General features: G+C 38.5%; 2 protein-coding genes and 1 long non-coding RNA gene across 3 annotated transcripts in view; 2 read left to right on the top strand and 1 right to left on the bottom strand.

The window, feature by feature from the left end:
• Nucleotides 1-9542, bottom strand: part of LOC117934590 — a 31622-nt gene extending 22080 nt beyond the window's left edge. The window contains exons 1-2 of the long non-coding RNA XR_004654514.1: nt 9532-9542; nt 4541-4545 (exon numbers count right to left, since the gene is read on the bottom strand). This is a non-coding gene — a long non-coding RNA (uncharacterized LOC117934590). The remainder of the gene's footprint in view (nt 1-4540; nt 4546-9531) is intronic.
• six7 (SIX homeobox 7) lies at nt 7160-10985 on the top strand. Its single transcript, XM_034856356.1, has 3 exons — nt 7160-7801; nt 9168-9331; nt 9605-10985. Exons 1-3 carry the CDS (start codon nt 7394-7396, stop codon nt 9813-9815), a joined length of 783 nt encoding a protein of 260 aa, XP_034712247.1. The 5' UTR covers nt 7160-7393; the 3' UTR covers nt 9816-10985.
• A 2328-nt stretch (nt 10986-13313) lies between these two features.
• The window catches only part of zgc:101810 (uncharacterized protein LOC493612 homolog), a 7046-nt gene continuing 5406 nt past the window's right edge, over nt 13314-14953 (top strand). Inside the window, exons 1-2 of the mRNA XM_034856451.1 lie at nt 13314-13522; nt 14535-14645. Coding sequence (XP_034712342.1) covers nt 13475-13522; nt 14535-14645 — 159 coding nt within the window. The 5' untranslated portion in view covers nt 13314-13474. The remainder of the gene's footprint in view (nt 13523-14534; nt 14646-14953) is intronic.

Here is a 14953-nt window from a genome sequence, read left to right as displayed (position 1 = left end):
GCAATTTAGCGATAAATAAATCTATGTCACATGTATTTTTCTGTATCACTTCGATGTTGAAAAACCATCGGCCGAACTGCGTTACGGCAATACTTACGTAATTTCGACAACGCTTTACATGATCCTTACACGTTAGGTCTTCTTTAAAAAATGAGTATGAGATTTGTGAAGCGCACTTTTGTACAAACACTTAATTTGTACCACATTCAAAGTGATGCGCAATAACACCTGTTGTTTCAACAGCAAATTTCCTGTGATACCAGTGTCTAACATTGCACTAACATGCTGACAGAAAAAGAAAAACATTCTTTAAACACTAAGTTCAAAGCAAAGGCCAGAGGTATATTTAGTTGGGCATATTAGTGGTTAAAAATACAGACCAGTTTTGGAGATAATGGAAGCAGATTGAGTATGTGTCATACTCTATAGCCCCTTTCACACATGCACTGCAAACCTGAAATGATTTAGACATTACCCGGCAGAGCTGTATGTGAGAATGGCAATGTCTGAGTCAGTTGGATTGGCTATGACCGCTGTATAATCCATGTTATGTCCTGCCTACTGCATGCTCTACCCAGGCGCCATCCTCCATCTAAACCAGAGTATTTCACTATTTCACTACAGTTGAAAAGGGGAAATTCGTCAAACATTGTCCAGAGTTCATATGTAAAACACCGTTTATATATATAGCCAATACACCAAAACTACAACAAAAAACGAATAGTACAATAAACAATTTGACAACTGACAGAAAATTAATATGCAACAACTACAATAATTAAGTCATTTTTAAGACAAGTACAATTAAAAAAAAAAAATCTGTAGTTTCAGCTCCTTAGAACGAATACTTGATGGCTTTCTCAAAGATAGTAAATTTCATATCTCTGTATTTTGGGCTGCTGGTTCTGGAAAAAAAGTAATGTGAATATGTCAAATTTTGGGCTATGGACACCAAACAATTAGAAAATAAATGTCATTGAAAGCCCTGGGTGTTACGGTTGGAATAAACTATTAAGTTACAAGCAAAAACTGCAAAATACTATACAGAGCACTGCATTTCTCCACAAGATAACAAAGTCTCTGAAAGAGTTTGCTAGGCAGAAGCTTCGTATATATACCACAGCCGAGATCTGTTTCCTTAATTAATGTTCCTGCTGGGTTTAAATTTGTGATGAAATCCCCTATCCGTATTTGCTAAAATTGCAACTCACATTTACTTGATATCACCTGTGTCTATTGAATTAAGAGATCTACCTCTCTCTCTCCTCCTCTCGCAACACAGCGACAAACGGGGAAGCAATTTTTGCTGTTTATTTAGTGAGTGCCTCTGGCGTGGGCTGAGAGGTAAAGCTAACACAGTATGTTAAGGATGAGGGGAGGATGCAGCCTGTCTGAGAGGATACTATAGAGTTGCAAATGAGCTTGTAATTAGCCCTTACACATTTGCCTGGAGGGAATTAGTGTGTGTGTGTGTGTATGTGTCATTGTGTGTGTTTTTAACCCATTTTCTTTAGAATAGGGGTCGACGGTGATAAGCAGATAATACTAATTACTTCTCCTCCCAATTGCTTGTTAAATGTGCTTGGTGTGGATTTATGCAGCATGGTAATAACACCCCCATTCCCCCCCCCCACACACACACACAGCTTTGCCTGTTGGCAAAATCAACAGGTCATTTTATTAAGCAGGAGGCTTCTGTTTAAGCTTCTAATTAATTATGCCAAGTGGGGTTCCATCATCTATGGCTCCAGCCAATGAGGTAGAGTGTGTGTGTGTGTGTGTGTATTTATTTGTAGTACAATTTTATGTTTTTTTCTTAAATTAAAACAGAATACAGCAAACAAAAATAAATATCCATGGAACTACAGGTATAAATATATGCTGAAGACTAAATGTCTTTCGGACAGGTTAATAAGCACTCTAACTATTCCAGTTTCCTTATGGTTAAACCGGAAGTTTGATTTGATAAAAATGCCAATCATCATTTGGTTGCGAGTGTCCCAATTCATGGACTGGTTTCCCTGATGTGTGCATTTCAAGACCAGTTACGTCATAACAGGCAGACATGACTTGTCTTGTGTCAAATGCTGCTACAAAGCCAGTTGAAACCTCCACTTTCTTTCACCCGAGTTTGGAGGACACAACCACTGTACGAGCATCCCTCATCCGTTGTGTGCATCAATTGATTGTCGTCAACTTATAAAGTCAAGAAATATATCTTGAATATGTCATATTTAATTCCCATGTTTTTTTTTCATTAGATGATCTTGAATCAATGGTAAACATAACCTACACTAATGAAGAAGCCTGTGCAGAGTATACATAATGGAAGCTAGGCATAATCTCAACAGTTGTACATACATTTAGATTCAGTTGAGGTCACTTAGAAGTCTTTTACCTGATGAGTTGATGAGAATTTTGATTGAGATTTGTTTTGTTTTTTTAACAGTATGTTGTAAAAAGGAGAGAAAAAAACTTTACAATATTGCATTTTATACACAGTATATGTGTGTATATCTACAATCCCATATATTACTTTCTTTACCAGTATCATATTAATATAATTATAATTTTTTTAAGTTGTATTCATACTTTTACTTACAAAAGCTGTATTTTCTTTATTTTCTAAAACTAAGTTTAAAAAATATTGAGTTTTGGTTTCTTTCCACATTGTCAATCTCAGAGCATTTCTTCCCAGTCCTTTTTATATCTTTGGCAGAATAGTTGAATCTATCAACCACATCATTCATATTTGTCAATGTAATGTCGTTGTCTGAAAAGTGTTCCATATTGTAATTCTATGTTGTTTAAAGTTAAACAGAGTACCAATTTTTGTAATCAATTTCAAAATAAAAGTCTACCCGAAATTGTTGCAGATGATTACAGTAGCAGTTAGAGGTGATGCTATGTTATCAGTCGTTATGTTGTGACATCAGTAACGGGAAAACATGTCATTTAAATGGCCTTGGCGCTACACATTTATTCACTTATGCAGGGGGTAAATTATCAATAGCAATTATAAGTGATGTCCAGATTTTCTATTTTACAAAGACACAGTAAAAGATATAACATACTGTATATATAGTGTGTATGTATATATGTATTTGTGTGTGTGTGTGTGTAGATGTTGTTTTCTGACAAACAGTTCAACCTACCACAAGTTACAAAAATATAAAACAAAGGTATCCAACCAGCAGCCCAAAAACCCAAATTTAATTTACAATAATATAAGACAGAGAAAAGAAGAAGAAAAAAACCCTCATCTGAGCAATTGAAATTTATTTATTTATTTAATTAAATTATTTAGTTATTTATATGTTTCATTCATTCATATATTTTCAGGGCACATTAATTAACATTATTAGTTTCCACCTCACTGTAAATAGGCCAGAGTTGGCTAATGAGATTATTTTTATCTGTTCAGGTTTTGAGCAAATATGTGGGCTACTAGGTAAATTACTTTAAGCAAGTAATTAGAAATTGAAAAAAAAACATTTTCAGTCAACTAGTCGACTAATCCTTCCAGCATCAGTCACGGAGGACGCTTTCCAAATCTGTTCCTGGGATGCTGTTCAGTTGAGTTTAGAGTATAAAAAGCGTATAGAATTACTTCATTAGCAGAAATCATTTGATATGTGTTAGATCCTAAATCTAGATTAAAATACTAGGTGGGATTGTTGGGATGTAAGAAAGAGGGGGTAGGTGTGATTGAGTGTGTGTCAGCCACACTTGTTTAGCACAGAAGGGGATAAATGAGCTCAGGGAAGATCATGCTCACAGTTAATCTAACCCCTCCAAGTTTCAGACATTTTGCACCACTGACCACACACACCACACCACACCACACCACCTTCATTAAATCCCTCCCGACCCAATCTGTTTAACACTTTGAGGTCAGACTGAACCAAAATCTGCTTAAGTACTCCCAAGCCGTTAGAACAGGATAAATAATAAGATAGCAATGGGATGAACAGATTATATATGTGTTTGTAGAATGGTGGTGGGGGGGGGGGTTCCTATATACAGTACAGGCCAAGTTTGTACACACCTTCTAATTCAATGCATTTTCTTTATTTTCATATTTACATTGTAGATTATAATTGAGAGCATCAGAACTATGAATGAACAAATGTGGAATTATGTACTTAACAAAAAAGTGTGAAATAACTGAAAAAAATTCTTATATTCTAGTTTCTTCAAAAGTAGCCACCCTTTGCTCTGATTACTGCTTTGAACTCTTTCTCTTGATGAGCTTCAAGAGGTAGTCACCTGAAATGGTTTCCCAACAGTCTTGGAGGAGTTCCCAGAGATGCTCAGCACTTGTTGGTCCTTTTGCCTTCACTCTGCGGTCCAGCTCTCCCCAAACCATCTCGATTGGGTTCAGGTCCGGGGACTGTGGAGGTGCAGCACTCCAACACTCTCGTTCTTGGTCAAATTGCTCTTACACAGCTTGGAGGTGTGTTTGGGGTCATTGTCCTGTAGAAAAATAAAAGATGGTCCAGCTAAACGCAAACCGGAAGACCAAGAGACCAATAGTCACCTCGCCTCTGCTGCTGAGGATAAGTTCATCCGAGTCACCAGCCTCAGAAATCGCAAGTTAACAGCAGCTAAGATTAGAGACGGGATGAATACCACACAGAGTTCTAGCAGCAGACACATCTCTAGAACAACTGTTAAGAGGAGACTGTGTGAATCAGGCCTTCATGGTCAAATAGCAGCTAGGAAACCACTGCTAAGGAGAGGCCACAATCAGAAGAGATTTGTTTGGGCCAAGAAACACAAGGAATGGACATTAGACCAGTGGAAATCTGTGCTTTGGTCTGATGAGTCCAAGTTTAAGGTCTTTGGTTCCAACCGCCGTGTCTTTGTGCAACGGAGAAAAGGTGACCGGATGGATTCTACATGCCTGGTTCCCACCGTGAAGCATGGAGGAGGAGGTGTGATGGTGTGGGGGTGCTTTGCTGGTAACAATGTTGGGGATTTATCCAAATTAAAGGCAAACTGAACCAACATGGCTACCACAGCATCCTGCAGTGACATGCAACATCCCATCCAGTTTGCATTTTAGTTGGACCAGCATTTACTTTTCAACAGGACAATGACCCCAAGAAGGAGAGTGTTGGAGTGCTGCACCTCCGCAGTCACTGGACATGAATCCAATCAAGATGGTTTGGGGAGAGCTGGACCGCAGAGTGAAGGCAAAAGGACCAACAAGTGCTGAGCATCTGACTCCTTCAAGACTGTTGGGAAAACATTTCAGGTGACTACCTCTTGAAGCTCATCAAGAGAATGCCAAGAGTGCAAAGCAGTAATCAGAGCAAAGGGTGGCTACTTTGAAGAAACTAGAATATAGGACATGTTTTTGGTTATTTCACACTTTTTTGTTAAGTACATAATTCCATAGGTGTTCATTCATAGTTTTGATGCCTTCAGTGAGAATCTACAATGAAAATAGTCATGAAAATAAAGTACTGTATGTATGTATATATATATATATATAAAAAAAATTGACTAAACAATAAGGAAAATAATTTTACAAAGTGGTACAACATTTGATTAATAAATATATTAGTTACATCCTTGACTAAACAATTCAAAACTGAGACTATACATAATTTTCTTGTTTGAAACTGTTTTTTTCTAACTGCGGTATTAACTAATATGATTATGACATTATGACTAATGTCATAATTAGCGATTAGGCAAGACGCAGTCAGATGAAGCCAGTCATAATTACACTGTTCTTTTGGAGTAAAACTTGCTTCACACGGCCAAACAACCTTTTCTATTGCTTAAAAACTGAAAACAATTTGATCCATTTAGGACCAACTTGATGCATCTTCCTATCAGTAAATAATTTTTTTAAACAGAACACATGTTATACCGACAAACACAACTGGTGTGAGTAAAGGTCCTAAAATGACTCCTAATTCGATTCTCATATTGACTTCACTTTTTTTTGTGATTACAATTTTTTTTTTCATGGACTTCACATTTTAATTTAAAAAAAATTCTAATTAGGCATAAAACAATTTGGGACTCCAGATGTTCACAGATCAGCACTCAGTGTCTGGCAGGCTCAACATTTTATTCTAGACAGATTTTTAGAAGGATGTTAAGCCACTTTGCCTTATTTTAAATCAGATGATCCTTCACCTGACTGCAACCTCTATGCAAAGCCTCATATTCACTCCAGGGTTTAATCTATGTCTGCCTCCAGAGGCGTTTATTGTGAAAATTGTTAATTCAATATCTATAACTTAACATACTTTATTCAGGCTTTGGTCCACTGATGCTTGGCGAAAGTCACATAAATGTATTTCCTTTAAGCTATGATGTGTAAATGAAGTGCAACATGTTTACATTATAGTTGACAGATGCTTACAGGATCCTTAACCTGATTAACAAGGAAATGATCCTAACATTATTAAGGCACTGAGATCAGAAGGATTGAACTGGGCAGCAGATCATTAATTCCCTGTCCTGGAGTTGCCCCGCTGTACATCGATGTCTAGGGGCGTTTTTATCATGTCTTGGCCTGGCAAGAGGTCGCTGAGGATAATCTTTAGGTGCAACTATGTCTGTTTTAATTACATAGTAATGTCATAATTACTTGCTCGGGAATAACTACAGCATTGTGACCCGACGTCCTCTCGTCCAAATTTCCAGACACTGTGATTCCGATTTCCGTGACCATGAGCCCACAATTTAATTTGGCATTTAAGTCTGTGGCAGAGCAACTGTTCCATATTACGGCTTTTAAGTTTTTACTAATCAATAAAATCAAAAATGACTTAATTTCCTAGGAATTTGCTTACATTTTCTTGTTTGTTTTATTTTTTTTTTTCTGTAGCGCGATACCTCTCACTCCACATTTACTTCCCTCACCATCTCCTCCTGAGGCACGGCTCCACCAGATCCGTCCTATCAAATAACCATATCCTCGCTTGTTTGCTCACTGCAGTATTCCTGGCAGTCAGTGTATCCTCAGGCTAATCCAAACAAGCTGATCTGCCAGTCACCTCTGTACACACTACCCCCCACTAAGAAGCTAATAGTCGGGATGTTTAATCCTTCTCAAAACAACTACAGAGATGCTAATTGTATCTACCTATAAATACAAGTTGACTCCGTGTCCTCTTTCTTTATTTGGCACTACCCTGGAAACGTGGAGCTGCGCACGGGCTTCTCTTAAACATTTCCCCGAATACCAAGAAAAACTCACTTATATAAGAGAGGCAGCGGATAGATGCTGCGAGTGTCAATTAACCTGCCACCGTTTGAAACAGGCAGTGAGCGCACGGAGCGTTACGCACGGTTGGATACATAATTTCATGCACCTTGTGAACATTTCATAGCTTTTCGGTGAGCTATTGAGAAGCAACTAGCCGAGATGTTCCCACTGCCGATGTTCACACCGGACCAGGTCGCTCGGGTCTGCGAGAACTTGGAGGAGACCGGCGACATTGAGCGCCTCGGTAGGTTCCTGTGGTCCCTTCCAGCCGCCGTCCCTGGCTCCGCCGGGGAAGCGCTGAACCGACACGAGTCGGTGATGCGAGCGAGAGCCCTGGTCGCCTTCCACGGGGGAAACTTTGAGGGTCTTTACCAGATTCTACAGAGCCACAGGTTTACGCGCGAGTCGCACGCCAAGCTTCAAGACCTGTGGCTGGACGCGCACTACAGAGAGGCGGAGAGGCTCCGAGGGCGGCCGTTGGGCCCAGTGGAGAAGTACCGGATCCGCAAGAAGTTCCCCCTGCCCCGCACCATCTGGGACGGCGAGCAGAAGACGCATTGCTTTAAGGTAAACACAATGTAGTGACACGTGCTGTGGTGCTATACTTTAACCTACATGGCTGTCTGTTTAAGTTTGATGTAGTCGGAGCTTGGTACAACACACGTGTTCCATCGTTTTGGGGCGAAAATGTAATGTTTTAGGCGTTTATCCGGGCCCCATAACATGCATTTAGATTATGTGAAACTGCATTTTAACTTTGGAAACTTGACCACCAGTCGCTTTTAACCTGATGCATTAAGCAGCCTGGTATTTGAGCTCTTAAGATGATAATGGTCAGAGCTGTGGTTATCCTTCTGCCGTGAAGACTAAGCTACTTTAGACATGGTGGCCTGTGGCAAGATCAGAGATCATTATTTTCTGATGCTTTGACATACTGTTAAACAATGTCAGACAAATTGATTATGGCTCCAAAAGATGCCAAAACGAATAGTTTTAGCACCGACTAATGTGCATCTTGTCCATTCAATAGTGTTTTTTGTCATTCCCATATTTGTCGCATACATGATAGGCTATAGCTATATTTTTGGAAAAAAACTTTATAAATGATGTCACACTTATTTTATTTATCTGTATGTCTAATATGTTTTTTTGTTAAAATTTGCACTAAAGCACAACTTTCTTTTTATAATCTATTTTCTTGCTGTAACATTTACTGTGGGCAGCTGCATTGATTTCCCCACAGGGGCCCATTAAAGTTGAATCTAATTCTAATTTAGTTAGTATCTACTTTTTTTTTTTTCCTCAGGAGACAATGTTGAGACATTTATTTCATGTTCAAAGAGCAACATTTGGAGTGCATCACCTGCAGATTACTGGCGCAAGCACAATGTGTACAAAAAAAGAAGAAGTAGTGTTTTCACTTAAAGTTATGATTACACCGCTACATTTCACAAGAGAGGAATGCACTTAAAGGATTCAAAGATTATAATAATAAAATAGTGTAGGTCGGAAGGTAAAGAAGCATGTACCTTGCGTCTTGGGTATGTGTATTTATGTGTGTGATCTCCCTCATCTAGCAGGGTTTGTTCATATGAGTAGTTAATCTTTAATGCCAAACCTCAGGAGGGACAGCCTCTCTAACTGCCTATTAAGCCCCTTAACATGATCCAATTTAGTGGCTATAAATTCTTATGTATACTTCTACTGTAGAATCATCTACTGTATTCATAAACCCAGTAATGCGATTATACTGAGCATCATATGAGAGTGATATGATTATTGTGGTTTAATAGGATATCAAAAGACCATATGGTGTCTTTTCAAAGTGCTATTCCACGCTAATAAAGTATTGTACTTTGTATTGTCTACTTATCAAGGGTAATACAACATATGCATATCCTAAATATTCCATATATTTCTCTGTGTTTTCCAGGAAAGAACTCGCAGTTTGTTGAGAGAGTGGTACCTCCAAGACCCCTACCCCAACCCGTCCAGAAAACGCCACTTGGCACAGGCCACGGGGCTCACACCCACACAGGTCGGCAACTGGTTCAAAAACCGCCGTCAAAGAGATCGTGCTGCATCTGCAAAGAACAGGTATGTCAAGAATTACAAGATTATGCTGATTATGAATAAAAAGGAGAAAAGAGAAAGAAAATCAAGCACATGGCAAATCTAATTTAGCTGTTTACGATTATAAATTCATTTTGTGAATTAAGAACCACCAATTGGCCTTCGGTATAACAGGTTATGGTTTGTTAAAACGCAAACAACTGATATTTTTGCAGCTTTGCCACATGTAAAATATAAAATAAAATAAAAAAATCCAATCTGGGACCCCACTCTCATCTCATCTCTCCCTCCACCCAGAATGCAGCAGGAGCCTTCCCTCCTGCCCTCTGGGAGCTCACCTGATGGCTCCCTTCAGGACCGCCGGCATCACTCCCACTTGTTGCCTCCCTCCCCTCGCCACCTAGGCAGCCCGGAGGCCAGCGACTGTAGCACTGAGAACGAGCGCAGAGGAACAGGAGCCTCTACCCCAGAGATCTCCGTCAGCAGCGACAGCGAGTTCGAGTCTTGAGATGATCAAGACTCTTGCTCTATGCAGAGGCGGGAGCAACATCTCTCATCAGACTCAGATAAGGACACTTGAACCGTCTGTGTGGACACACTGGAGGTGTTCTCAGTGGGAGGAGGTTGAAGCCACTTGATGTGGTTGTTAATAGACATTGTACGGCAATGATATGCAAAAAAAACAAAAACATGCACTTCAAAAAAGCACATGACCTCAACTGTTATATGAATTAGTTTACTGCTGACCATGGTCTTTAGATAATGTGAATATTAATATTTCAAGTTTTGATACTGGTTACTATCTAAGCTACATAATTCATTTGTATGGAAATTGTGAGGACACAACAAACAATGGCTTGAGTAGGTCATTCTCTATGTAACTACATCTACATGCACATTAATAACTTATTTATCTTCATATTACAGCAATTTGCCAACTTTGTAAAGTGCCATGCAAGCAATAAAACATTAAGTTACACAATAGGCATAAGCATAACCTAGACTTTTGCTCCATAGCTCAATGTATTTGATCAAAAACTTAAACGGTTTGAATAGATGTCCAAAACTCACCTTTTAATGGCACTAGTAAAAGGCAAACAATGTAAACTTTTAAAAATTGCATTATTATTACCTTAATACTGTTATTCAGAGTAATCAGGTTATAATGTGCATGTAAACATAGTGAGTGACCTGTTCAAAATATGTCACTGCCTTAAAAAGGAACTAAGGGCATCACTCTTTTACAATGCAAAACAAATAACATAAGACAGTCTTTATGTAACTAATGATGCAAATGTGCTGCTTAAAATACAATGAATTGTGTTACCAGCTGTGTTTTACCTGTTCACGTCTCTTTTTGTTACTGTTTAAAATATGTAGGGTTTTTGTAAACGCTCCTGAGCTGCTCTGATAAATTCCTGCAGGAGCTGAAACAGAAAAGATGAGACAGCGAGAATGTAAAGCACTAATCAGTCTTAACTCAATGTGCCTATTACATTCGAGAACAGTGAGACCTAGTCGGATATGATTGTGTCCTCATGTCAAAACGACATAGGCCTACTGTTTGCTGTCTTTTTTACAACCATCATTTCTCACACAACAATACTGCATTTCAATATAAATATGTATTTTGTAAATGTTTGATGTAAATAAATGAACCTATTTTTATCCAAAGTAATACTGACCAACTGTATTTATAAGATCAAAAGTGTACTAATGCAGTAGAGCAATGAAATGTGATAGAACTCGTATTATGGGCCATATACAGTCCATACAGTACAATGTTGCCTTCACTTTAACTGAGAGAGAATCCCCAAATTGGCTTGATGAACATAAGGGCCACATAGGTGGCATAGTGCCAGTCAGTTGTTTGTGTCCGCTAGAGCGCCAACCTGTGAGGTACTCTTAAGACAACTGATGTTTAGTTTTCTGTGTTGTCTGGACAAGTCAGAGAACCATATCATTGAAGCCCTAGTCAGACCTTTGAAAAGCTGTTATAGATTAACTTCTAGATTAAGACAACATTGGTGCAATAGCCTGTATTACCTATAGGCGAATATGGAATTACGTATTTTTGAATCACCTTTTTATACTGAATGATGTGTACTATGGACCCGTGTTGGCAATAAAGCTTTAAATGGCATAGGGTAGAAAGCACAATCGTGGGGAAACATGTAGCTTACCCAGTAGAGTGTGGGCCCCACGTAGGCTGAGTCCTTGGCAGCGGCCCGGATTCGAATCTGACCTGTTGCCCTTTGCTGCATGTTGTTGTCGTCGTCTCCCTCTCTTCTCTTTCCTCTCTTTAAGCTGTCCTGTTGATGAAAGGCCATAAAAAGCCCTGAAAATAATCCTTTAAAAAAGAAGGAAAAAAAGGAAAACACAATTGTGCTGCATGGATTAATCCAACAATCCAATTTTTTTTATTGCAATTGCGTTATGTTTCACTAGAAAAGTATTTCTTATTCATGTTCTGAGATTTATTGTAAATCCTAACATTTCAATCACCTCCAGTTTAAACTTGCAAGGGGTGTTGTGTTTTTGTTGTTGATTATGTCGTCACCAAGTCCACTGAAGGTAAGGGTCGACAACATAGAACACAATCTGTGTCAATTCAGATCAAAATAAATCCTGGGTCTGAACTTACATTTACATTAACTAACAAGCTGAGACGAAAGCAGAGCTACAATTGCAAATACTCTAATTACAAACTGTAATGGCACCCCTGAACTTAAACTGAGTCCATGCAAAACTAATGACTAATGACACAGGAACGTTACTCTAGCACACTATGTCAGAAAATACCACATATTATTCCACTGTAGTCATGGCCCTCTTCACAAAATGTCAAAGCAGGAAAAGCACACGTGTAGGTAATGACATTAACGATGGCTGGGTACACCTGTGTTGGAAAGTCAAAATGTATGCAGTAAAAAAGGTCTATTCCTTTCCAGTTTCAATCCACATGTTAGCAAACTATGTAAATATCCAGCAGACAAAGAGCAACATTGGTATTCAGTTTTTGGTCACCTCATGAATCTGATTCCAATATTCACGCTCCTATAAACTCTGTTTACGTCTCCTTAGAAAATTATCTGGCTCCTTTACTGCTGGTTTAAATTACTGAACATGTTTAGCGGCTAATTTAACAGCTAACTTTGTTGTAGAGTAGCTAACGTTAGCTAGAGTAACGTTACAATGGTTTTATCCGAGCTTTTCACTAAGAATACAGCAATACCGTTAGTTTATTTCTTGTGTAATCACATTTTCACATTTAAAACTTTTGCACTGATGATTAGCATACAAGTTAGCCATCTGAGCTAATACTGCAAACTACTGTCAAGTCATTAGCATGTTTCTCTTATGAATAACACTCAAGCCACACTTTTAAAAAATTCACTTACCTCTGTTTTAAGGACATTTCCAAGGTTTTAAAAATAGTCGTCAACCCAGCTAGAACGTAAAAGCGTTGCTTCTGCTGCACAGTGGAGAAATTACCTAGCTAGTAGCAACCTGTTGCATCTGTTTGCGGAACAAAACAAAAGATGGCAGCCGGAAGTGACATAGAGCTTCTTTTTTTTTGAAGGCCAATGCTAGAAAACAAGGGGCAGAAAGACAATTTTATGTCTTTTTCAATACATACCATCAAAGAGTAATACAAAATTTGAAGCAAGTTAGAAAACATACAAACTTAAAAGTGCATGGACAATTAAAAAAAAAAAATTATTATTCCATGGTTTAGTCCTATGTAAAAATAACTTACGGAGCTTAATAAGACTACATATTTTAATTAGTTTTATAATTTCATCACATCAAAATGAAATAAAATAAGCATGTACATTTCTTCTTTAGTGTTTTTATGTTTGTGTGGAACTTGAAAATGAGCAGTCTAAGGAAATGTCAACATTAAAAAAAACTGTAAATGCTTCATTTAAACCACTACCTGTTTCCTTCAAAGAAGTGTTTAGTAGGTCCCCCCCACTTCTCTAACCACAGAAAATGGATGATCATACATTTGGCAATCCCGCCCACACTGGGAGGAGTAGCAAGAAGACTTCTGCTTACCTGTCAGTTGTAGTCACTGCTAAATCCATGCGCATTATTCTTGAATTTGTCATTTGTTAGTCAGACCCCTTTACTGACAGAGGTGAAAATCTTCATTGTTTAAGTATGGACAGCGCGGGGAGAAAAGTGGTGGTCTGCGACAATGGGACAGGGGTAAGTCAAACAGTATCCATATTGTGCCATACACCAGCTAGACAGCCTATTAACTGCACTGCTTATTGTCTTTCTTATCTTCCAGTACATTTTAAGTTTGTATTATTATTGTGTTATCTTCAACCTGTCACATTGTTTTTTTAATGCAACCTGCACCGGCTGTGTGAAACATGGATTTCATTTTAAAGTGGTTACTCTAAAAAGTTCAACAATTGCATCAGGATCATGTGTTTGTTTAACATCTGAAGGGTGTGAACCTGTGTGCATACTGCAGCCTTGAATCTACATCTGTCTGGACTTGTCACTCTGCCTCCAATGTGCACACACACAGCCATAAATGGTTGTGATGCTTTGAAATGAGCAACTATTGGACAAAAATGAGGAAATGAGATTTGAGATACTCAAACGTCAGAAGTGGCTCAATGTAGTGTTGTGGCATGCAAATGTTGATATGTGTTAGGACAAACATGATTTTTGAACCATACCTGCAGTCAGAATCCTATTTGTATCCTAGTTGTTTGCCTGTGCTTGGAATGTATTGCATCCCTCCAGGCTAAAGAATGTGTCTATGGCCCCAAAGACAAGTTGAGACACTACAGTATGAGGTGTTGTCATGATAGGCTGGGGAGCAGCAGTGAATTGCAGGCCATTTAAAAGCAATGTAACAGCTTGTATTTCCCTGTCCTTGCTAAATAAATTATTACACATTCTTTTACAAAAGTTAATGAAATTGCATTTGCATTGCCTGATAAAAAATCTGGTAAATGCATAATTGATAATACATTCTGGGACAGTTTCCTGCAGTTTAAGTCTAGTGCCGGATTAAACTGAATGAAACAGATATATAAACTGGAAATTATGCATAACAAAAGGCTTTAGTGCAGGAATACAAAAGTTCTCCATTGATTCAGGGATATACTTTTAGTTTTAGTCAATACATTAAAACGAGAACTTTATTCACACGTACAGAAAAAAATCTGCTAATGTGTTTCACTCTCACATCCCTCCCCAGTTTGTCAAGTGTGGTTTTGCTGGATCCAACTTCCCAGATCACATCTTCCCTGCCATGGTGGGTCGACCACTCATACGATCAACCACCAAAGTGGGCAACATTGAGATAAAGGTGAGATTACTTTTAATAAACCGGCTTGACATAGCATGTAACTGGATTTGACTTGAGATAAACAACAACAGGATGTTAAAAGGGATCTAAAACTGTCTGTCACTTATTAACACTAACTCTCATCCAGCCTCTAATAACAAACATTGTTTATGTGGGTGGATTCTATTTAAAGCAAAGGAGAATGACAGCCAAGACTGTAAGACTTGTTAAACTAATTAAACACCTGACCTTCCTGCTCTTCTTACCTCTCAGCTCATACTTATCAAAGTGTCTTAGAACTGCCCACCTGTCAACAGCCTAAGACACAG

The sequence above is a fragment of the Etheostoma cragini genome, chromosome 19 (genome assembly GCF_013103735.1).
Source record: "Etheostoma cragini isolate CJK2018 chromosome 19, CSU_Ecrag_1.0, whole genome shotgun sequence".
Classification (NCBI taxonomy): Eukaryota; Metazoa; Chordata; class Actinopteri; order Perciformes; family Percidae; genus Etheostoma; species Etheostoma cragini.
The sequence above is the reverse complement of the archived record's forward strand: the minus strand, read 5'-3'. Positions and strand labels throughout refer to the sequence as shown.

Excerpts from the sequence above, each read along its gene's own strand:
- six7 (XM_034856356.1), top strand. The coding sequence starts at position 7,394 with ATGTTCCCACTGCCGATGTTCACACCGGACCAGGTCGCTCGGGTCTGC. Across the intron at positions 7,802-9,167 it reads AGAAGACGCATTGCTTTAAG|GAAAGAACTCGCAGTTTGTT; the intron begins GTAAACACAATG and ends TGTGTTTTCCAG. Across the intron at positions 9,332-9,604 it reads GCTGCATCTGCAAAGAACAG|AATGCAGCAGGAGCCTTCCC; the intron begins GTATGTCAAGAA and ends CCCTCCACCCAG.